The sequence below is a fragment of the Taudactylus pleione genome, unplaced genomic scaffold (genome assembly GCF_031769625.1).
Source record: "Taudactylus pleione unplaced genomic scaffold, aTauple2 ptg000041l, whole genome shotgun sequence".
Lineage (NCBI taxonomy): Eukaryota > Metazoa > Chordata > Amphibia > Anura > Myobatrachidae > Taudactylus > Taudactylus pleione.
This window is the reverse complement of record NW_028284443.1, coordinates 18,442,941-18,466,836: the sequence shown is the minus strand read 5'-3', so window position 1 is coordinate 18,466,836 and position 23,896 is coordinate 18,442,941. Positions and strand designations below refer to the sequence as shown.

General features: G+C 40.5%; 1 protein-coding gene across 2 annotated transcripts in view; it reads right to left on the bottom strand.

Annotated features, from left to right (window-relative positions):
* The window catches only part of ASZ1 (ankyrin repeat, SAM and basic leucine zipper domain containing 1), a 210,218-nt gene that overhangs the window by 52,061 nt on the left and 134,261 nt on the right, over window positions 1–23,896 (bottom strand). For both annotated transcript variants that reach the window (XM_088456208.1, XM_088456216.1), the window contains exons 6-7: window positions 21,605–21,739; window positions 6,765–6,883 (exon numbers count right to left, since the gene is read on the bottom strand). In XM_088456208.1, coding sequence (XP_088312334.1) covers window positions 6,765–6,883; window positions 21,605–21,739 — 254 coding nt within the window. The remainder of the gene's footprint in view (window positions 1–6,764; window positions 6,884–21,604; window positions 21,740–23,896) is intronic.

Below are 23,896 nucleotides of genomic sequence, written 5' to 3'. Positions count from 1 at the left end.
GCAGTTGGGCAAACATCGCTCGGAGCGAACGAGCAGCGACTTGCGTCCGGCTCTGAATCAGGGCCATAGTCTAATTATTGATTTTAACATATTATAAAAACTAAATAAAATATCAGTCAGTGCTTAATTGTAGATAAAAAAAAGAAATTGAGAATAAAAACAAATGTAATGGAACTCAAAAATGTATGTCATATACGGATAAGACATCAACTGTGCTAAAACAACAATTAGGCTCTACTCACAACAAAAATCGGAACAGTATAATGGGAAACCAAAATGTTTATGCCAAAGCTGATATTTTTTTTTTTTTTTTTTAAGAATCTATAATCTTAATGCTGGGTACACACTGGCAGATATATTGGCCGATCAATTGATCGGCCAATATATTGGGTGCCCGTCGGCCAGTGTGTACCAGCGATATGTCTGAATGATGTAGTTCACAGGCATATCGCGTCGGCTGTGCTGCACAGCTGATGGCAGATATATCTGTCCATCATGCAGGGTGTACGGGCGATAGAGGCCGAGGGAGACCCCCGGCCAGCGGGACCCGCAGCTAGGAGAAAAGATGATGGTTCAGTGTGTATGAACAACCATCATCTGTAGATCACTCGATCTGCAGATATATCTGTCAAGTGTATACCCAGCTTTAAGAAATAGATTTGCTATCGTGTAAATTAGATACAAAATTTGTATTTGATTCTAGGAAGTGGCAACACTTCGGTAAACACTCACAAAAGAAAGATTATATAATAAATATATGTATATTATATTTATTATCTAAATAATATTAGTTTGATCTTCTAAAACAGGTCATAAGCATATAGGAAAGGTTTACTATAGAGTTTCTAAGATTGTCACCAGGTTATTTAAGGTAGATGTATGTCGCATTTCATGCAACTAAGGACAGACTACAAGTCAATAAAATTCTCCTACAGCAAACAGTGGTGAGAAATCGGTCTGGCTACTCAGGTACACTTCAGTCATTGATCCTTAAAGATTAGAGCTCTCTGCTGATTCATTGTCACCCTCAGTATCACCATTACAACAAAGATTAGTAGCTTTCTAGAAGAATATAATTTTTTTTCTTTTATGTTTAATCTTGAACGTTAAAGTGTCCTATCTCACACAATACACAACCATCAATCAGTGACACACACAGTCCATGATGAAAAGTGGCTCAGTAGACTTTTTAAAGTGTACAAACTACTGTATTGTCAGTGGATTTCTGAAGGATACAGTATATGTTATTGAAATTAGCAGCTTTTAAGCAATAGGTTCCCTGCTACAGATGTGTCCTCATACAGTATTGCTGAAGTCACGCCAAACAGACCCTCATGAGGCGCAAGATCATGAATGACTGCTTGCGCCAAGCGCCTTTTTTCATCTGAATCTGTATATGAAGTGCAAGGATGCAGTGGCCGCAACTTTTTTCAACACCAAGCTCTGTTACGCATTATTTACAGAATCAGTCACACAGATATACAAGTGTCACATATAAAATTACTCAGTGCAAATGTGACTAAGTTGGATTTTCAGGTGAAAAAGACACTTGACACAAGCAGTGTCGCACAGGAGCTGGCGGCTCACTCATGCCAGGTGTCTCATGCTGCATGGCTTATTGAAACTAGCTATGAGAACACATCTGTATGTTCAAAGAATTGATTTTTGCATGAACTAATATTACTAATAAAAGGAAGTTATATCCTGGGTATTCAGATGTAGATACAAAAATCAGGCAAAGCCATCATTACCCCATTTAAACTAAGAAGAACCTTTCCATAACTCTACTAAGTAGTTAAAATGGGCACATATGGTTATTTTGTCAGCCTATATGGCACATTTAGACCAACCATGAAAGATGACCTAGAACAAATTAAATACATTTGGGAGATTTTTTTCACAGTATGTGAAATATAACAAATAGGAAAATTAAGCTATTGATTACAGATATGCTATATACTTTGAGATTGGCATTACACACATTTTCTGGCATTTTTCAATAGGCACTGTTTCAGGACTACCTTGACAAGTTTCCTAGTTCGGTGTCTCTCTGGAAGGTCAAATAAATGTTACACAATGATGTTACAGGAATACCTCCCATTAATAATAACTCATCAACATAATTTGAAAGAGCTCTAAGTGAAATAGGAGAGCACCCACAAATATGCACAGCACTGCAATACATGGACACACTAGTTCAAGATGGAGGCTCTAAACATACTAGGTAGGTCAACCTATACCTTTATTGTATATGCTCTGGCTAAACTGTTCCTTCATTTGCAAAAATAATTACATCCTACAGTATATCCTGGAGAATATTTGTTGTTAGTTTTAGATATTCTAAGTTACCATGGCTATGAATAGTAGTTGTTACTATTAAAATGTCTTACGCAGCTACTATACTTATCTTCAGTTGTCCATCTAAAGTCAGGGGTGGGGAATCATTTTTCCGCCATTTTGATATTTATGACATTTGTGGGGCCCGGTACAGGCCACGCCCCCTCCATGTGACGTCACACAGGGCGGGGACACAATTGCCAGTGATTACAGCAATGCCCGGAGCATCCTGAGGATGCTCTGGGGAGCTGTAAGGGCAGCAGTGTGACCGTCTGAAGCATCCGAAGGATGCTCCAGGTGGCACTGCTGCATAGATTATGGCTGCAGGGTGCCATTGTAGGCACCCTGCTAGCCAAATGAGGCTAGCAGAAAAAAAGCTTCAAGGGCCAGACCAAATAATTCCGCGGGCCTTATATGGCCCTCGGGCCCGAGGTTCCCCATCCCGAATCTAAACTCTCCTCTGCAATCCTAAATATCAGTTAGGATTTTGGTCTGGAAGAAGAGCCCTTTCGTCTAGGTGCTACCAAATAGAAAGTTGGCCTATACCTTACCACAAATGTAACTTAATTTTAAATCTCCATTTTAAGATAAATAATTTGAATGGATCCATAATGGCAGCCAATAAACTTCTCACTTCTAGCAACATAATTATGTCAATGTTAGCTTCCTGCAAAAGGCCAGAATTAGGCTAAAATACTTCCATAAGGCCCACAGTATGCCACAGGTGCTTGCAGAAGAAATGTTGTGCTCCTATTATGGTCATTTTACTCCATTACAATACCATCTATTAACATTTTTTATTTTTCTATGTAACATATTAAATGATGATTAAAGATAAGTGGACATAAAAAGTATAGCCACTCAAGGCATTAGTCCAAAGAAATATGTTCTTTAATCTTTCAATATATAAAGCTCTCACATATTTACTGTTCCATACTGAGGTGGTATGTGTGTGTGAGTGAGTGAGAGAAAGAGCGAGAAAGTGTGGAGGTGGGTTGGAGTCTTGTTGGGTGCTACTGATGATTTGGAAGAGAAAACACTTTGGAACACTGCACGGTCAAAAATTACAATTGTGAATTAATGCATACAGTTTGATATAGGACATACTGCAATTCTTATTGTAGGTTACGTAAACTCTACTTGTTATATCTGCAATTTATTAAAATTATGTGCATATCACCACAGTTAATATTTTTACAAATTATTAAGTATAATTTACTATACTCACATGCCCTCGCTGACTGCTCCCACTGCCACCAAGGAGGAACAAAGTGACAATATTCACATTAACCCAGGCTGGACCAGCTTGTACAGTGCACTCATTCAACTTCTCTTAGAGATCTCCGGGATCGCAGTTAACAGGGAGGAAAGGGGGAGAGACAGCGTGCTACAGATGTGTCCTCACTCATCTTTGCTGCAATCGCATCAAATTGCTCCTTGTGCCGCAACTGGTCACGTGAGCGCCTGCTAGCGCCAGGCGTCTTTTTTGCATCATTTTGTGCTGAAAATGCGTCTAATTCACAATGCGATGCATCTAGAAAGCATGAGGAGATTGTGCTGATTTATTTGATATGTGACACTTCTATATCTGTGTTGCGACAATCAGAATGCAAAATGCTACAATACAGCGGTCGAAGCTTTTTTCCACGCCAAGTGCCATTTTACATTCTCAGTTGCACACAGATATAAGAGTCACATATCAAATTATTCAGCACAGTCTGGTGCTTCCAGGTCACATTGATTGTGATTTGCGATTTTCAGCACAAAAAGATGCCCAACGCTAGCAGAGCTGCATGGGACCTGGTTAGATGAGCAAGGACACATCTGTATATTTACAAAAGTGTTGGCTTTTGTAAGACACTGCTACTCGGTGGGCTGGAGCTGAAAAGTTAAAACGGAACTCACTTTCAGTGTAAAGCCCATCATGCTTTACACTGAATGTGGGTGCCGCTTTAAATTCTCAGCTCCAACCCATCGAGAAGCGGCGGCGGCGTCTTACAAAAGCTGCATCTGTAAATATAGTCCAGTGTTCTCCCCAGGCTGTTTTTTATGGGCACACCACCCGGCAAGAAATAGCTACCCCCCGCCCCAATGCCCCGTGTCCCCTGTTGCCCGGTCAACCTCAATGTGTTCTTGTTGCCATGTGCGCAGATGCTGGATGTGACGCCGAGGTGTGCAGACATCACATCGGAGGCTTCCAGTCCGTATGGTAGCTGTGTCCGCCAGCAATAAGGACACGTTAGTGAGGGTACTGGTTAACGGGACGTGGCGCATTGGGGCAGAGAGAGTGCCGGGCAGTAGATTGTATGGGGATGCGGCGCATTGGGGCAGGAAGGAGTGCCAGGTGTTGCAGCACGGCCCGTCACAGTACAGGGTGATGTCAGGCTGAAGGGCAAAGATCCCTCCCCCTGTATAAAAGCAAGGATGCACTGTTTGGGCGGGAACAGTCGCCTGAACACATTAAAAAGAGTAGACCTGCATCTACTCTGTCTGTGTAGGAGCTTGAAAAAAAAAAAAAAAGAAATCTGTGGGGACAGTATTTGGGAGCCTGTAAGTGGGGACACTGTACATGGGAGCTGTATAAAAAATTAATTCTGCGGCGCAAGCACTAAATAACATAATGCTGATTTCACTAGCGGGACCAGATCCTACAGACTTTGATTATGAAACGATTGGGCATCTAAGAAGAGGAGAATTAACATATAAAATGTTAGTTAAAGTTTAAATCATTATAAGGTCAGCGTTTAAAAAACATTTTTAATTGCGAAGGCACCCACCAGGCTACAGGTCACCAGGCTGGAAAATTTTCTGGGGAGAACACTGTGGTACAGAAACAGAATAAGGTAGCGGGATAGTGAGCAAGACAGGGGAAGCGGAGAATACAAATAAAGCCAGGTACCCAAGCAGATCACTTTTAATGCATTTTGCATTGTCCTGACCGGGCAAACGGCAGGTCAAAAATACTAGTACATGAAATAACTACTTTTTATCTAAACAAAAATGTGCTAATTCATGATTAAGAAAGATGTCCTTTGCTAACAATAATTAAGATTAAGACTATATATTATTGAATTTTATTGCAAGTATCACATTATCCTCAGTAAAATGCTGGGTCAGCTATGAAAGTAACGCACAATAAACCTGGATACATGCAGAAACTATATTGGCCCAATTTGAAGTTTCTGGGCAAATCGGAATGACAAAATCAGGCAGATAGTTAAGTGTATATCTTCTGGTTGGCCATGCTGTACAATCCGCAGATATTGTGTACGATGCCCTGCTGCCAAATGCACCATGGCATCTACATCGCTCTGATGACCCCTGTATTGTGCAAGAGTGTATGCACTTGCCGATGTAGGGTCCCATCACCCGTCAGATTGGCCGGCTACACATCATTCAAAATATGGGCTTTGACTGTATCTAAAGTGAATATTTTAAATTACGTAATGTAATTTTAGATCTTCTCCAAAAACAATAAACCTTTATCTCAGATTAAAGTGAAACATTATTGGTACTATTTTCAACAATAGATGTAATTGTAGAACTCACTACAAACACAATTAGCTAGAATAATTTTTATATGCTTCCAAAATTACGCCACATAGCATTGTGCTTATTGACTGCATTTTAAACTACACAACAAATTTAAATTCAGGGAGTAATGCTGCCACCTAGCGGTCATGTTTAAAATTGAAGGAAAAAAAATATATAGCTATATAGATTATACACACAGGCAGATTGTATATACACATACACAAACTAGTTTCACATGAATAGACCTTAGATATTTCCATTTCCTTTGTCCCATCTTAACTTGGCGTATATGTTTAGTTCATTATATGCCTCTGTGGTAAAAGGAATGTGATAGTATCCAGATTAAGTGAATTAAGATTTTAATGTTTATTATTATTTATTTTGCAAATAATTTTTATTGGCATTAAGAGCAAACAGCTGTCAGGCTGGGAGCTATCAATATGCCTATAATTACTACGATATGATAAGTATCATTATGTCATCTACATGGATGGAATGCAGCTATATGCCTTTTTTGCATTGAAATAAATGTTTGTCTTTCTTGCTACAAAGCTGGTGTGCTGGTTGGTGCTGCCTGTTTCCTTGGATACAGTTTAAGCATTATATTTGAATGATTAATTACCTTGCACCCATTATATAACGAGGTGTGCGATTTTCTATGGACTATATATATATATATATATATATATATATATATATATATATTACACACACACACATATATATATATACATATACACACTGTATATTTATATATACTTATTTTTTTCCTCTTAATTTTAAAAAACATATATAGCTCCACTTTCCTCATTCAGTCGGCAGGTAATGCCCTATTTTTGTCTCTGAAAAGATGCATTTAAATTTAATTAACAGATGTACATTAGCGTACTTGCCTACTTGTACAGTGCATTGACGAGTCGTGCTGTATTTTCAGATAGCCGTACACTTGCTCCTTGCTCAGGTTGTTTTTACCTTGATTTAGATTTCCAGAAAAGGACAAGATGCTAAAAATCTTCATTGGAGAAAATAAATAAAAAACAGTTTTGCTAATAACACGGTAATGTAATCATTCAGCAACAATGTGAAACATTTTCTTTTCTAACATTAATATATGTGTTCTATAATATAAATGACTAAGCTTTGCAAAGTTCAGTTCAAAGTTAACCACATTCATGAAAGTGATCAAATAATCATGGGAAAAACACCACAACTTTAAAAACATGAAAAATATTCCAGATAAAATATACACATTATGAAACGTACCGACTTGTAAAATTAAATACTATTTTATACATTTAGTAGACCTCGTATATACCTCACACATGTAGAATGACCTCGGCGCAAATAAATAATAATGTATGTATGTAAATGACGTGCTGCTTGCAAAAACGGATGGTACTTCCAATGCCCATATAAAACAATATGTATACCTAGAAAAGAGATTTAGCAGATCTGGTCTTGTAGAATATTGAGGATTACAATGAATGTAGCGCTGTTGCATTTATAAATTGGTCCATAATCACTATACCACAAGTTATATCATATTGCGAAGGCTGCATTGGATAGGCTGTTATTTTATGCTATACTATTGTGATTAGCGTGCCATTACATCCAGTACAATACATATTCTGTATACTCTATCACAGTGATTCCCAACCACGGTCCTCAAGGCACACTAACAGTCCTGGTTTTAGTGATATCCAGGCTTAAGCACAGATGGTTAAATCAAAATAACTGAGGTACTAATTAAGTCACCTGTGCCCAGTTATGGCTAGCCTTAAAACCTGGACTGTTAGTGTGCCTTGAGGACCGTGTTTGGGAACCCCTGCTCTATCAGGATATACACTCAATGCACTGATCTTACATTAAGCTTAGGTCTCCTATCTTTGTCAAACAATTTCAACAGTCAGCTTGTGTTGACAGAACCTTGGTAACCAGCATAGTACCAGTTAATAGATGGAAAGCAGAGTTGGTAAACCTGTAGCAAGCAATGGATATTTTATCTATAAACCTTTTCATTACACTATAATCACAGTATCTGCTGCAAACTGCATAGCAGAAATTGCTAATGACCATAGCTGTATATACCATACATTTTTTAAGTGCATAAACTGTTTAGTTTATTCTTTTAGTGTCATCTTCCATCCTTCTGCCTTTCTTAAGTACAGGTAACTATTAACACAATATGATTATTATTAATAATAATAATAATAATAATACTACTACTAATAAAAAACCTCAGAACATTGTATACTAGAAAAATATATTATATAACTACAGGATGGAGATGTCCACTAAAGCAACAACTAATCTTATGCTGGGTACACACTGGCCGACATATCGGTCATTCATTTGAACAGTCGATATATCGTATGTGCGTCAGCAAGTGTGTACCAGACTATACGTCCATGGATGACGTTGTTCACAGACATATCACGTCGGCTGTGCAGCACATCGTGCTGTATGTACGGGCGTTCAGCCGACTGCCCATACACTTCCTATACAGGCCACCAGTGACTAACTATTACATGCCCGCCCAGTTGTGACTTCAGGTACGACACATCGGGCTGGCAATTGGCAAGTGTGCATTCCAAGCTTAACTGCAAGTTTTACCCAGTTATTTTCTGCACCACCACATCTAGCTCACACATCTCAGAATTATATCTTTTCACTTACAATTCAAACAAATAACTACAGTGCACAATTCACTTTTATGCATTTGGAATAGTCCCTGTCCATATCTGTTCTGCCATAAACAGGTGCACAGCTTAATAAAATAAATATCTATCACACACACACTGATGTGCCAAAAGTCATGGGATAGCTATACTGTGTCATCTTGAACATGCCCAGACCTACATCAGTTGTAATCTGACATCTCCTGAGTCTGTTTAAACACCAGCTAGACGGCATGATAGTGGGTGCCCAATGGAATGAAACATTCCATTATCAAAGTTGTGTGGACATTAAACATTTCCTCTATCAACAGTGTCACTTGTGTACCGGGAATACCTCATGGTAGACATTACCACCCACCAAGGATAGCGTAGTGGCCGATTATGGGTGTTTAAACCAATGGCACAGAAAATTGCCTTAAGTTGTCAGGAAACTTCACCATGGTTATAAAACAGGATTTTGGTAACTCACTTTCTCAGATTCCATAGAGGAAACTGGAGTTACAGTGGAGTAAAGATGGGTGATGAGTGGAGCCAGGCACTTGAAATATTCTTCATTGAAGTGGGCTCCTCCCTTCTATACTCCAGGTAGCCTCAGTTAAAATTAACCAAGCCCGACCGGAAACCGAGAGCAGAGACAACTGAGGAATACAGAGAAAGGGAGAAGGAACCAACGAAGAAGAAGAGGTCCAAGAACCAAAATCAGAGGACAAGAATAATAACAGACACTGCAGAGAACCAACATGCAGCTGCAAACATACCAGAAACAATCCAGGAAGGAACAGTGCTGGGAGGGCATTCAGTGTCTCCTATGGAATCAGAGAAAGGGATTTATCGGTAAGTACCAAAATTCTGTTTTCTCGTTTAGCCACTAGGAGACACTGGAGTTACAGTGGGGTCGTCCCAAAGCTTTCCTCCTGGGTGGGAAGGCACTGAGAGGCCTGCAACACGCTGTGCCCAAACCCTGATTCAGTGACCGCAAAAGGTATCAAAACGATAGAACTTGACTAATGTGTGAAACATGGACCAAGTGGCCACACTGCAAAGTTGAGAAGAAGCAGCTCAGGATGTCCCAAATGAGCACGTAGAATGAACAAAGAATGAACTAGGTGGAGGTAAAGCATTGGCAACGTAAGTCTAACGAAACATAAGACGGATCCACCTAGCAAGGGTCTACTAAGAAGCAAGCCAACCTTGTCTGGAAAGTTCATAAGAGCACAAGCAAAGAACCAGTTTTGCGTATGGTAGCAGTATGAGAAACAGACTCGAAGAGCCTTAAACCACATACAGAGAGACGATGAATATGCATCATTGGCCGACAAAACAGGAATCACAATGGGTTATTAATGTGGAATGCAGAGTCCAGCTTTGGTAAAAAAAAATTGGCATTGTGCGAAGCTCAGCCCGATAGTCGTGAAAGATGAAGTAAGGAGGGTGACAGTACAGTACGCAAGCTCCAACACCCTCCAAGCTGAAGCAAGAGCTAAAATGGGAACTGTTTTCCAGGACAAGAACTTGAGGTCCACCTCATCTAAGGGTTCAAACACATCAGATAGCAGGATAGTCAACACCATGTTGAGATCCCACGGAGCAAGTAGGAGGCATGAAAGGCAGTTAAACTCAGAATTCCCTGCAGGAAGGTTTGTAGATCTGTTATCAGGGCCAAACGACGCAAAGAAAAAAAAATGGTAAAGCAGAGACCTGCACCTTCAGCGATCCCAGCTGAAGACCAGCATCCACTCCTACCTGGAGGAATAAAAAAAAAAATGTCGGGATAGCCTGAAGTAAGTAGTAGAGAATCCACAGCATTCACACTAAGCAACATAAGAATTCCATATGCAATGATAGTGTGCTGCTGACAAAGGCTTCCTGACCCTGAAGCCAAGTAGAAACAGCTTCGGAGATACCCTTGTGCCTTAGTATCGCGGCTTCAACAGCCACGCCATTAAACGCAGGCACGATAATACTGAGTACATGGTTGGATCCTGCTGAGAAAGATCCAGCCTGAATAGTAATCGCCACTGCTCTTCAGCAAGAAGCTGCAGAGTACTACACACGACAAAGTCAATCTGGAGCCACCAAGATGACTTGTGGTCTTGGAGCAATACTTCGGTAGCTGATGATTCAGCAAAGAGAGAATGAGATCTCTTTGGCCCGCCCGAACGGCGGATCAATTGTGGAAAACATCCGGGTGAAGGAACCACTCCCCGGGGTGGATGTACTGGCGACTGAGATGGTCTGCCTCCTAGTTCTCGACCCCGGGTATAAACATAGCAGAAATGGCCAAGGCATGTTTTTCCACTCACTACAGGATACGGTTGGACTACTTCATGGCTAAGCAGCTGTGAGTTCCCCCTTAATGATTTATGTACGCCAACGCCATGACATTGTCCGATTCGGAATCGAATCGGTTGTCACCACAAAACACCTGATGCTGCTAGGAGTGCATTGTACACCAGCCTAGTACGCTGATTGGCAGAAGAGTCTCCTGGTGCAACCAGCAAACCTCAAAATGACTTTCCAACACCACTGCCCCCCAGCCTCATAAGCTGGCATCCTGGTGTCGAAGCTGGATGGTTGGCTAAGACAGAATCTGTTAAAATCAAAATCTGCACGTCATTTTGCAAATGGCTACTCAGTGGCAATTTGCGACTCCTACACAGTGTACAGCGCTATTATTATTTAGCGTCGTGCGTTTCCTACGCAATAGAACACTGTTAAGTCCTTACAAAAACAATACGTATATTTATTAATACACATATATCAGTGATGACAGACAAAGTCTCATAGACATGTCTGTGACAAATAATTAAGAATACACAAAGATACTGTGAGTGCTTGCTCCGCATATAGATACAGTATTGTCTGTGACAATTGAAGTATAACACAGACACTGATATGCTCAGAGAGAGTGGATTTAGAAACAATTGTCAGACGTTTAGCTATCGTTAGAAATTGTAGGCCTTGTGTCCCATGCTGATGTGGTTAAGAGGGACTGACAATTGTATTCTGAATAAACATAGGAAAGCCTTTTGTTAAAATTATCAGACTGTTTGCCAAAGCTGCGTGCACACATATATACAGTTGCAAATATAAATAAAAACACACACAGTGCATGTTTTGCGCTGTAACACAAACCCTGCACACAGCGCACCTTTTACACTGCATGTAGACACACCTAATATTAATATATTGGTATATATATATATATATATATATATATATATATACACACACACACACATACATACACACATACATACACACACACACGTATATATACACTTAAACAATCACATGGGTATCCACAATGCGTGCAAACATATATGTACAGTTGCAATTATAAATAGAAACACACACAGCCCATGTTTTGCGCTGTAACAAACCCTTCACACAGCACCACAGCACACCTTTTACACTGCATGTAGACACAATGCATCCTTACATATAACCATAAATATACACGCACTCATAAAAAGGTTCCTGCACATTATGGTTTATAGTAAAGTTATTAATTATGATGTATAATGTATGTATTTGATATTAATGGTATACAACATGATAGACATGGCATGTTTGGTGCTAAACTGACACACTGTTTATTTCCAGAAATCTGAACCTATCAGCGAGGGAGTCGCATCTTGCGTTCGATGGTTATGGAATATAGGAAATTATTGGTTAGAATGTATACACTAATGTAGTGTCTCTATCTAGTTTAAATCAATTAAAGGAAGACAATGTAATCTGGAGAATTGGGACATACCCCTAGTGAACTGTCCTATGAACTACAAAGACCAAGAACCAATGGAATTAAGTTTGTCTGTCTACATTGTTGTTATCTTGATCTGTTAGGGTATATAGCCTGTGTCCCGATCCCAGTCAGTAGCCATTCTTCTTGGATGATCGCAGGCTTCTGGATTGATGACTAACTGGGACTGGTGCGCATGCGTATGTATAGACTGTACCTTGTTTATGTATAATCTTTTGCGCTAATTGTATTTAGATCACAGCATGTAACTAAATGCTTTTTATGTTGATAATAACTTTTTGTGCTTTGGAACCATACTCAGTCTGGAAAGCAATTTCTTGTGCGACTTACAACGCTAACTAGCGACATTTAGGGTGTATAGATTATGAGGTATTCATAATGGGTCAGGAGAATCCAATTTCAGATTCTGAACTGGCGACCTGGCCGTGGGATGGTTGGCCTGAAGCCACCAGAGCAGGGGCAGGTGGGTCCACAGGGACAGCCAAACTAGCCTGTGACCACTGGGACAGGAGATCCAACTGAAAGGACCTGGAATGGAATCTTGCAAACAAAATGGCTTCGAAGGAGGCCACCATCTTGCCTAGCAAGCTAATGCAAAGGTGGACGGACACCTTTTTTTCTTGAGCACCAACCTGTACCAACTCCTGTATCCTTCTGGACCTTGTCTGGAGGGAGAAGTACTCGCAGCAAGTAGGTGTACAGTATCATGCCCATGAACTGGAGATACAGAGACGGCATTAGACCTGACTTACCCAAATTGATAAATACCTGATGAATCAAGGTGTCCTGACTCCGCTGATGGGGCCTTGATGAAAAAGTCATCTAGGTATGGCACAATGGTGACTCCAAGACCGTAGATAGGCAACCATCACAGTCATCATCTTGGTAAACACTTGGGGGACCAATGACAGGCTGAAGGGCAGAGCCTGAAATTGGAAATGAGCATCCAGAATGGCAAAGCAGAGGAATGCCTGATGTGGTTCCAAAATTGGGATGAGAAGGTAAGCATCCCTGATGCCAGAAATTCCTCTGCCTCCAGCCCAGTGATCACAGAGGGGGGTGGGATCCCCTGGCGCAACCAAGTGAGCAGAGGTGCATGATAGGACAGCACTGCCACTAAGCCCCACCCCCAGCCAGCTACCTGCTCTGAGATAAGGGTGGTATATCTATCGCTGTGTAAAAGACTGCAGTACCACGTGTGCGCTACTGCTCTCTGTGGACCTGAACCTGTGACCCATTTGTCTGAGCCACAGCAGTTCTAATGGCAGCTGTCAGCGCTGCTACTATAAGCGTTTTCTACTTGCTGGGAGACATGCGACTGACACCCACCTCCCTTGCTACTCAAGGAGGGTGAAGTATATGTACCGTTGCCAACTGTGACGGTGCGCAAAAGAGTGCAAAGTGTCCGGTGACCTTGTGGCTAGGGACCCGGACACTGACCTTAGTATGCAGTGGCGAGTTCCTCCAGCAGCTCCCACAGTGCAGGCAGACTGCAACAGCCTTGCAATCTGCCTGTGATTCCAGGTAAAGAAAAAAAATAATGGCTTAAGACAGCCCTAAGAAGCACCCGGCTCCCTCGGACCCTTAATTGAAACTGAGGCCATTGGGATATAGAGGGAGAGGAGCCAACTTCAATTCTTAATATTTAAAGTGCCAAGCTCCACTCATCACTCGTCTATACCCCAGGCTCAGTTTCCCCAGTGTCTCTGCAGTTCTTAAACCAGCCTCACAGGTGTCTGTAATCAGCTGCCTTTCCAGGCACTGATTGAGGCAACACCTGAGCTGGACATTTACACAATCCTAATGCCTTTGCTCTGCCAAACCTGGGAGATCTGGATATTCTACATTTACTTCATGTGGAATTAGGCTGACCCTGTCACACTCCTCCCCCCTTCGCTTCAACCACCCTGGTGAAGCTAAAACACTTTCAAGCGAGCTATCTGCCTCACCCACTTCTATTTGTGCCATTCATCCTCTTACACAGACCCAGGATCCCTGCACTAAGACCAAGGTGACATTTATACGCTATTAGCCCTATACATCTTGTGTGGTTCACCTGCTTGTTATTAAACAATTAGTGGATTTCTACTAAGTTGTTACACCCACGAACTACCGGTGATGGTGAATAAATAGTTACTGTATTCACAGTTGTTACTGAGTCCCCAGTGACTGAAATTAACTGTTCTACTTAAACTGAGTTTGTTTGCACCTGTTGGGTGCATAATAAACTGAAATTTGGAGGCTATGTTAATATTGCCATACATCATTTTATTACAAGCTGGCTTCTTCATTTACCTATTAGTGTTTTTCTTTTTATTGAGCCTGATCAGCTGATTTAATGTTATTATATCTATTATGTTACTCTACATATTCAGGTATTGATATTGTTATAGGATATATATATATATAGATATATATAGATATATATATATATATACACACACACACACACACACACACAGGTTGAGTCTCCCATATCCAAATATTCCGAAATATGGAATATTCCGAATTACGGAATATTTTTAGTATGACTGAGAAAGTGAAACCTTTGCTTTCTGATGGTTCCATGTACACAAACTTTTTTTAAAGCATAAAATCATTAAAATACAGTACACAATAACCTTCAGGCTCTGTGTATAAGGTGTATATGAAACATAAATGAATTTCATGTATGTATACAAACTTTTTTTGATGCTCAATATTATTAAAAATATTGTATAAAATGACCTGCAGGCTGTGTGTATAAGTTGTATATAATACATAAATGCATTCTGTGTGTATATTGGGGTCCCATACCCAAGATATTTCATTATAGTATGCAAATATTCCAAAATACGGAATATTCCGATATCCAAAATACCCCTGGTCCCAAGCATTTTGGATATGGGAGACTCAACATATCAACAGTCAACACCTGAACTGGACATTTACACAATCCTAATACCTTTGCTCTGCCAAACCTCTGAGATCTGGATATTCCACATTTACTTCATGTGGAATTATGCTGACCCTGTCACAATAAATATATATATATATATATATATATTATATACGAACATATATATACACATATATATATATACACATACACACACACACACACACGTGTATAATCACAACCCTGCCCCTAGTAATTAATTGTGTTTCCCTTCACCCTCCAGGTGATAAAAGATCAAACCCACCTCCAGTCACACTTACACCTCCCCCATCAAGGAAAGCGTCAGTCAGTGGAGACTGACCATCAGTCCCCTTGCTGCAGTTGATCTTTGCAGTTGCAGGGATTAGCCTAACAGTGCTCGGGGAGAAACCAAATTCCCATCTTGCATTTTTGTTACAGGTGTATGCATCACAGAGCCATTCGCACAGTATTCTGGGAAGAGATTTCAGGAATGATGTCGGCTATCAGAGCTACATTCATGCCAGAGGATCACAACGGATTTTCTCATTAACAGCAGGTTAAACAGACGCAGACAACACAGTTGCAGGGAATGCGACCATGTCAGTGAAAGTCCAGCTGGCTGCATTTGAATCCCATGCGACTGTACTGATTAAAATGATAATTCCACAATATCCAAGGGAAGATAATCTACCCAACACAACAACAGATAATTATAGGCACATAAGTAATCAATGACAATAGAGGATAACAACATGTGAAAGTGCCTGTAGTGAGGAATCACTGTTGGGGGTTTTGTTTTTAAAAAAGAAAACAAAAAAGTGGAATAAAAATAGCCATTCCATGAAATGTCCCACACGCGACACAGTAAAAATAAAAATCTGTAGCCGTTTATCTTGAGTTTTGAGCTGAAACATCTAGTAGAAATTTCCTTTATGCCCCGTACGTGACATGGAATGGCCCAAAATAGGAAAGAAGGGAAAGGGGGAGGGATGTCGAAAAAGAATCCAAAGCTCAGACAGCAAGCTGAACAAGAGCTCAGATAGGATAGGGAGGATAAATAAAAACCTCATATTGCCCAACATCAAGTACAGATGTATCCTCATACACTATTACTGCAGTCGTGCAAAACAGCCCTTCTCGGTGCTCTAGGTCCAGTGCAACTCTGCTTGAGCTGAGCGTCTATTTTGCCCGAAAAAGTGTCTGCGAATTCAGACACACACAGATATACAAATGCTGCATAATGTTCCAAATGAATCAGTGTAGTCTCACAAAGTAGTTTGTCGCATCCAACCGTGACTAAGTTGCATATCTGGGCACAAGCTTAGTTGCATAGGATCACTTGCACCAGGTGTCTCACATGGTAGTGTTTCCCAAACTGTGTGCCGCTGCACCCTGGGGTGCCTCAGGACACTTGCAGGGGTGCCTCAGGTTGGTGGTCCAGCACCAAGTCACATTATTTATGGTCAATGTAATGCAAATATGTGGACAAACAGAAGCGCAAACCTGTCCCCTATTACATAAATGAACCTAAGAATGACAAGTGAGCACAATTTACTTCACTTTACTACTTCACTACATTTTTTTCTGAATTTCTCAATAACAAACTTCTGGCTTAGGGGTGCCATGAAAACAATGCTGTTGCACTAGGGCGCCGCGAGTCCAAAAAGTTTGGGAACTACTGTATTAAGGCTAGGTGTATGAGGACACATTGTAGTGTCAGGAAAATGAGTTGATGAAGGAGTACCAAGGTTCTGAAACCAAATTAACCTTTTGAACTCTATTGTGAAGCAGACTTGTATCGCAGATGCAGTGAACCACTACTTTATTACATATGCCAGGCTGCGATTTTAATAGCACATTAATTATTTTTAAACATGTACAAAGATTCTGAGGAAGCACAACAGGCCATGCGTAAGAAAAAGCCGTGGCCACTGCATCGTAACACTTCGCGTACAGATTAATTCCAACACAGATTAACAAATGTCACATATCAAATCAATCAGAGCAGTCCAAGTAGTTTTGTAGCTCCAGTTGTTTTATTTGTGCGAAATAAAACAGCCAAATATTGGCAAATAAGATGATCAGTGCGCCGAGAGGGGCTGTTTGGCGCAACTGAAACCACAGTATATGAGGACACATCTGTATAACTGCTAAACAACTGTTTATATCAATCTAACCTTACTTTCTCTTTTGTACTGGTTCCCAGAATGCTGTATGTTACTTCATAAATTAAGTGGAAATCAATGGATAAAATCATTTGCAAAGTTAACATGGATATCTGAAGGTGAACAGAGGCCCAGGGATGCATGGAAGAAAGTAATGTCTAGTTAAATAGTGCTTTTGATAAAAAAAAAAAAAAAAAAAAAAAAAAAGACTCCAAGCACTTTCCATATGTAGAAAATAAACTAGATTACAAAGGAAACCGCTATCTTGCTCGCACTACAGTGGTTACAGTGGGAGAACACAAATGATGAAATAAAAAATGTAAGAAGCTCAAAGAATCATCAGCTCAGCAGATTGTTTATCCAATCCATGAAAGTACCATGACAGGCAGCCAATCTTGGATGAACTAAATAGGTTACAATGGGTGGGATAAGTAATATTGTAGACACATAATTACACTTCGGGTAGATTATACGAAATATAAAATATGAACAACAGGATACCTGCAGAATCATCAATGCTTCATGAATTGCTCATCTTACCCACAAAAGTACCAGGTGAGGCAGCCTTCTTTTGCTCATGACATACAGATGTGCCCAGCTAGTTTGTTGCTCCATACAGCCATGTAGTGCGCCATGCATCTCGCACCACACAGTAGCCTTGAGTCGCGCCACACAATGTTTCGTAACAGAGCGTAGCGTAGCACTGGAAAAAAGTCATACTGTGTAATACAATTTTGTCCACCAGGTGTCACTTTCCTAAACTACACAGCACATGCGTCAGATTTCCAATGCATTTTCTGTATCACCGCCCAATAATTGACTGACAGAAGCTGTGATTTGGTACATTATAGTATAGCATTTTGGTCATGGAATCAGTGCTGCAGAAGAATGTGTAATAAAGTATTACATAATAACAGTACAGTATGTGTGAGTCTTTTACTGTTAAAATATAAAATATATATTAGTCTCATGGGCTCAGACAGGAGTCACAGGCATGCACAGCTTTCACTGAGACATGATGAATGTGTTTACATGTACTGTACTAATAAGGCATGACTCGGTAGCGCAAGTGTCTTTTATGCAACTTTTTACCTTCAAATGCGTCTGAATCACACAGCGATGTGAACTGATAGCACAAGCAGCTTCTGCTGATTAAAAGGATATGCAGCATGCCTATGTTCTGTGAGCCAGTGCGGGTGTATCTGCACGTGAAACGCTACGTTACAGCATCAGCAACTATAACACTGCCCACTATTGCATTGTACACACTGCATGCTTTAATACGTACACTTCACATCACATACACAACAGGTGCAGTTCTCAACATGGCTAGTGTGTGTGAGCTAGTAGTTAAGGTCTGCACCTTGGGTTTCCCACGTTCGAAACATGGAAGGGGAGGTTTTTTTTTTCTCTTTTGTTTTTAAATTTTCACTACTAAATTAAAAATAAATCACTTAGCAGTGTGAGAATTCTGTTATTTACACATATACATATGGGTCCTCATACATCCTGCCTCCTTGCACGTCAAACAGGCTTTCTAGTCGCACCATGCCATGGCGTGACTGTAGCGCGAGCGTCTTTTATGAAACTTTTTACCTTCAAATGAGTCAATCATACAGCGAATCGAATTGATAGCACAAGCAGCTTCTGTTGATTAAAACTATATGCAGCATGCCTATGTTCTGTGAGCCAGTGTGGGTGTATCTGCACGCGAATCGCTACGTTACACTATTAGCGACCGTAACACTTTAACGTAGTGATTTGCTTGCAGATACATCTGTACAGGCTCACAGAACATAGGCATGCTGCATATCATTTTAATCAGCTTGTGCTAAGAAGGCACATTTTAGGGTAAAAAGACGCGCTACAGAGTCACAGCACTCCTGTGATCCTGGACTCAAAACATTTCTCTCGACATCCCACCACTAGGCATTTCTGCTACACAGTAGACATTGTATTGTGCACATAATAGGGGGAAAGTTTTTCATAAAGAGAGCTCATGTCAGGTTCAATACGTTTACAATACACTACTTTGCACTTCCCTCCTCCTTTCCTCTCTGTGTATGGCCACCCAAGTTCCTTTACCACCTCCCCCCACCATTACACATTACTATTCAACTCCACTGAGCTCATTGCATGGCTTAACACCACCTCCACCATCATTCACTTCTATTCAATGCTGCCACATGATGAGCCAGCTATTGACACCACATGATGAGCCAGCTATTGACATTGTACACATTGCCTGCTTTAATTTGCACACTTCACATTACATACACGACAGGTGCAGCTCTCAACATGGCTAGGGTGTGTGGGCTAGTGGTTAAGGTCTGCATCTTGCGGGTCCCGGGTTCGATTCATGGAAGGGGAGTTTTTATTTTTCTTTCTTTCTTTTTTAAATCTTCACTACTGGATTAAAAATAAATCACTTGGTGGTGTGTGAATTCTGTTATTTATACAAATACATAATGGGTCCTCATACATCCAGCCTCTTTGCACGTTAAACAGGCCTAGTCACGCCATGCCATGGCGTGACTCGGTAGCGCGTCTTTTATGCAACTTTTTACCTTCAAATGTGTTTTAATCATACAGCGAATTAAATTGATAGCACAAGCAGCTTCTACTGATTAAAATTCTGTGAGCTAGTGCGGGTGTATCTGCACGCGAAACGCTGCATTACACTAACAGCGACTAACACTTTAACATAGTGATTCGCTTGCAGATACACCCGCACTCGCTCACAGAACATAGGCATGCTGCATATCATTTTAATCAGCAGAAGCTGCTTGTGCTAAGAAGGCACATTTTAGGGTAAAAAGACGCATATGTGTGGAGCAACTTGTAGCACACGGAGGATAGATGTATGAGCACTCATCTCTGTTACTGTGCTGCAAAGTCAATGTCCCTAAAAGTGACCCTAGACGCATATTACTGTACAGAGTCCCAATAAAGCAGCAGTACAGTAGCTTACATTGACCAGAAGACGCACACTAAGCATTACATAATGACAGAGCAACTGAAGTTCAGTTATTTTAAAGAACTCTACTAAACTCAAAGCATTCTCCCAATATCCCACCAGCAGCACAAATTTTATCAGTGGAGCACTCGCCACCCAGGAGGTTAAGCAGTGTATTACATGCCATGGCTTATCTTTTGTGGTGGAATACCACGGTACGCCACAGTACAGCCATCACGTAACGTTCCATGGCGCGACACAGGAGGCCTGAATGGCGCGCTATGAGCAACAAGCTAGCTTAGCCCATCTTTAAGCTACAGTAGACAGGATAAGCTTACCTGCTTATCCCGTCTAAGTGCATATGATCTATATTGGAGGACTACAAATTTCAGAAAGTGTGAAACTTAAAAAAAAAAAATATATATATACCCATAGAATGATCAGTTCCACAAATTGTTCATCCTACCAACAAGCATACCAGGCAAGGCATCCATGTTGGACAAACTATATAGATTACAAAGGGCGGGATAAGCAATAACATGGAGATTCATAATAGGGAAATAAAGTATCCTATGAAAGACAATACAAAAACATAACTACAAGAAACCCCCAGAGTCATTCGAGTGTCGCACATGCGCATGACACAGCAGGCAGTCGCTGGCAGCGGTGGTTTGCCAGCAACAGCGAGGAAGACATTGCTGGACCTCGCAGGAGGGGCAAGTAACGTTTTACCACAATCTAGGTTTAATCTAGGCGCAAAGTAGATTTAAAAAGGTTATTCTACTCAAAATGTTTATACAGCAGCTACCAATAATTAGCTCTGATTAAGCCAAGAAGAAATAACAAAGATTAGGAGATAACATCTCAGTGAGCACTAATAGATTTGTAAGGAATTAATCAAGACATTTATGCAGCAGCTACCCAATTATTAGCTCTGATTAAGCTAATGTAATGTTGAATACTAGTGCCATTTTATTTAGTATCACTGTGATAGTAAACAAAATAGGATGCTAGGATTAAGGTTCGTTGCTAAATGGGGCCCTATATCTTCAGATTAACCTATATTCTCCATTATTTGTGTCTCCTCTCTTCAGTCTCTATAATGCTTCTGCTACCCCGAAGTAACATTTATATGAATCCTCATTCATGTTTACCACTAAACAGCTCTATCATTCTTTCATCCTCGACTGGACCCCACACAATTACCAGCTTTTGAAGACATTAAATAACTTAAGATTTTACTTATTATAATTACATTTAAAAACCCACCTCTAAATGGTTATTTTCTCTAGCTATATCTGCTGGTGTACTGCCAGATTTGGTTGTCAACTTAATATCTGAACCCAGGTCCAGCAGCTTCAGAACTGTGTTCTTGTGTCCATCACGTGCAGCCCATGCCAATGCCTGTTTTAAAAATGGAAAGAGAATAATGAATGAACTAAAAATGTTGCGTAAAAACAAACAAAACCAGTGCCACTCTACTCCAAACAAAACTTGTTACGTAAGCAGTTTGTTTTATAATCAAGGGTTAGGAAGCATTAACACTATAAACTCCTGTTCGTCACCCACAAACAGGACTGTGATGCAAATTGATATATTCACAGAAACGATCAATGGAAACAAGTCCTTAGTAATTTTGCATTTATGGCAATTAAATACATTTTAAGGGTTTCCATTGTTTTTCTATAGTTTTTTTAATGAAATGAAAGAAGTTTGAGGCTATTCCTTTCTGGTCCAGCCAGTAAAATCCCAGGATTTCTGTCAGAACTAATCCCATAATCTGGCGTCTACCAATCTTCAGGCTAAAGCCGCGTATCCACTAGCCGATATCGTTCATTATATCGGCCAGTGGATATACAGTCAACGACCAGCGATGCACGCTCCCGCTGGTCATTGACAACATCCATCATCGCCCGAACCTGCTGTTCAACCTGATGATATAGTAAGGTTGTGCAGGTTCGGTGATGAGGAAGGGATCCAGCACTGAACGATATCTGCATCATATCGTTCAGTGTGTGCGCTCAATGTCGTTAAGAACATTGAGCACACCACTGCCGGGGACACATTACACTATATCGCTCATGGAGCGATATCGTGTAGTGGATACACAGCTTCCGTTAAATTTTTCTTCAGTGTTGGTAGTGAAGCCTTAATAAAAAAAAAGGGGATTTAGTACCCGCACAAGAGCAGTTCAATTCTTTACATATTATATACTGCACCTCTCATACATATGGTCTAATTTAATTTTGCGTGGGAGGTGCACCCTAGAATAAATATAAATATCACATGCAAGAAAAAAAAAAAAGTGTTAGTATTCTAAAGTGGGGCACTCAAATAAGAAGTCTCTAATAAAATGTAACCTTTATTACATTAATAAAAAGCGAATTATAAAAACAGAATGTGAAATGATATGTACTGTAACATTTATGTAGTTTATATTGTCAGTTAAAAAACGGACACCTCAAATATAGGGTATTTACTATTTTAGAATGTGGGCCTTGAGCTAGAATGCAGCTTTTGGTAATGGGGCAACATCAATTTTTTTTCGTGGTTACCTCTCCAAACCCTCTATATACCTGAAAATGCACTTTGTGAAGGAGCTTGAATAATAACTCATTAGAATAGGTTTGCAGGGAGCCAGAAGATTTAGCTTTAAAATAGCTCAAAACTCAAACAAAGAAACAGACTGAGTAACATGTGCTAAGAACAGGAAGTGCACACAAGCATTCCTAGTAGTGAGGAAGATTCAGGTATTACAGCCTGTGGGAGTAAAACATCGACACCCACATGCTGTAAGATGAGAAGGGTGTGGGGGAAGGACTATATAAGACCCTCAAAGTGAATAGACTGCGCTCTCTCTCTGAAACTACACACAGACACACACCTGGCTCACTGGACTTCCTTGGCTATTCAAGGTACTCTTTGTAATAACTTGCCTGTACCTTCTATATTAACCCTCATCTGTAATAACTTGCCTGTACCTTCTATAACAACTCCCCTCTGTAATACCTGTACTTTCTATAATAACTTGCCTGTATTGCCTAACCTTTCCTTCCCTGCCTATATCTGTAAAAGCTAACACTCACACTAGAACTCTGTACTACCTGTACTTTCTATAATAACTTACTTGTATTGCCTAAACTTTCCTTCCCTGCCTATAGCTGTAAAAATATGAGATATGGTAAGAACTTACCCTTGTTATCTCTATTTCTACGAAGTCCATAGGGTTCCACAGGATACCTTGGGGTATAGGTGATGATGTCAGTCTTCAGGCACCACAGAGTTAAAGTTTTCAGCCTCCCAGGATGCATCTGGGTCCCTCTCCTATACCCCGCCCCCGGGCCAAGGCATCTCAGTTACGTCACAAGCCATAGGCCGGAGGAGGAGAAGAAAGAGAAGAAAAAAATCTGGACACTCACAAGAATCACATTCTCACCATAGGGAGACGGAAAAACCGGTGACCAGAATAAAGCCCATCTGCAGTACAGGTGCGACAGGGCGGGAGTCCTGTGGAACCCTATGGACTTCGTAGAAATAGAGATAACAAGGGTAAGTTCTTAC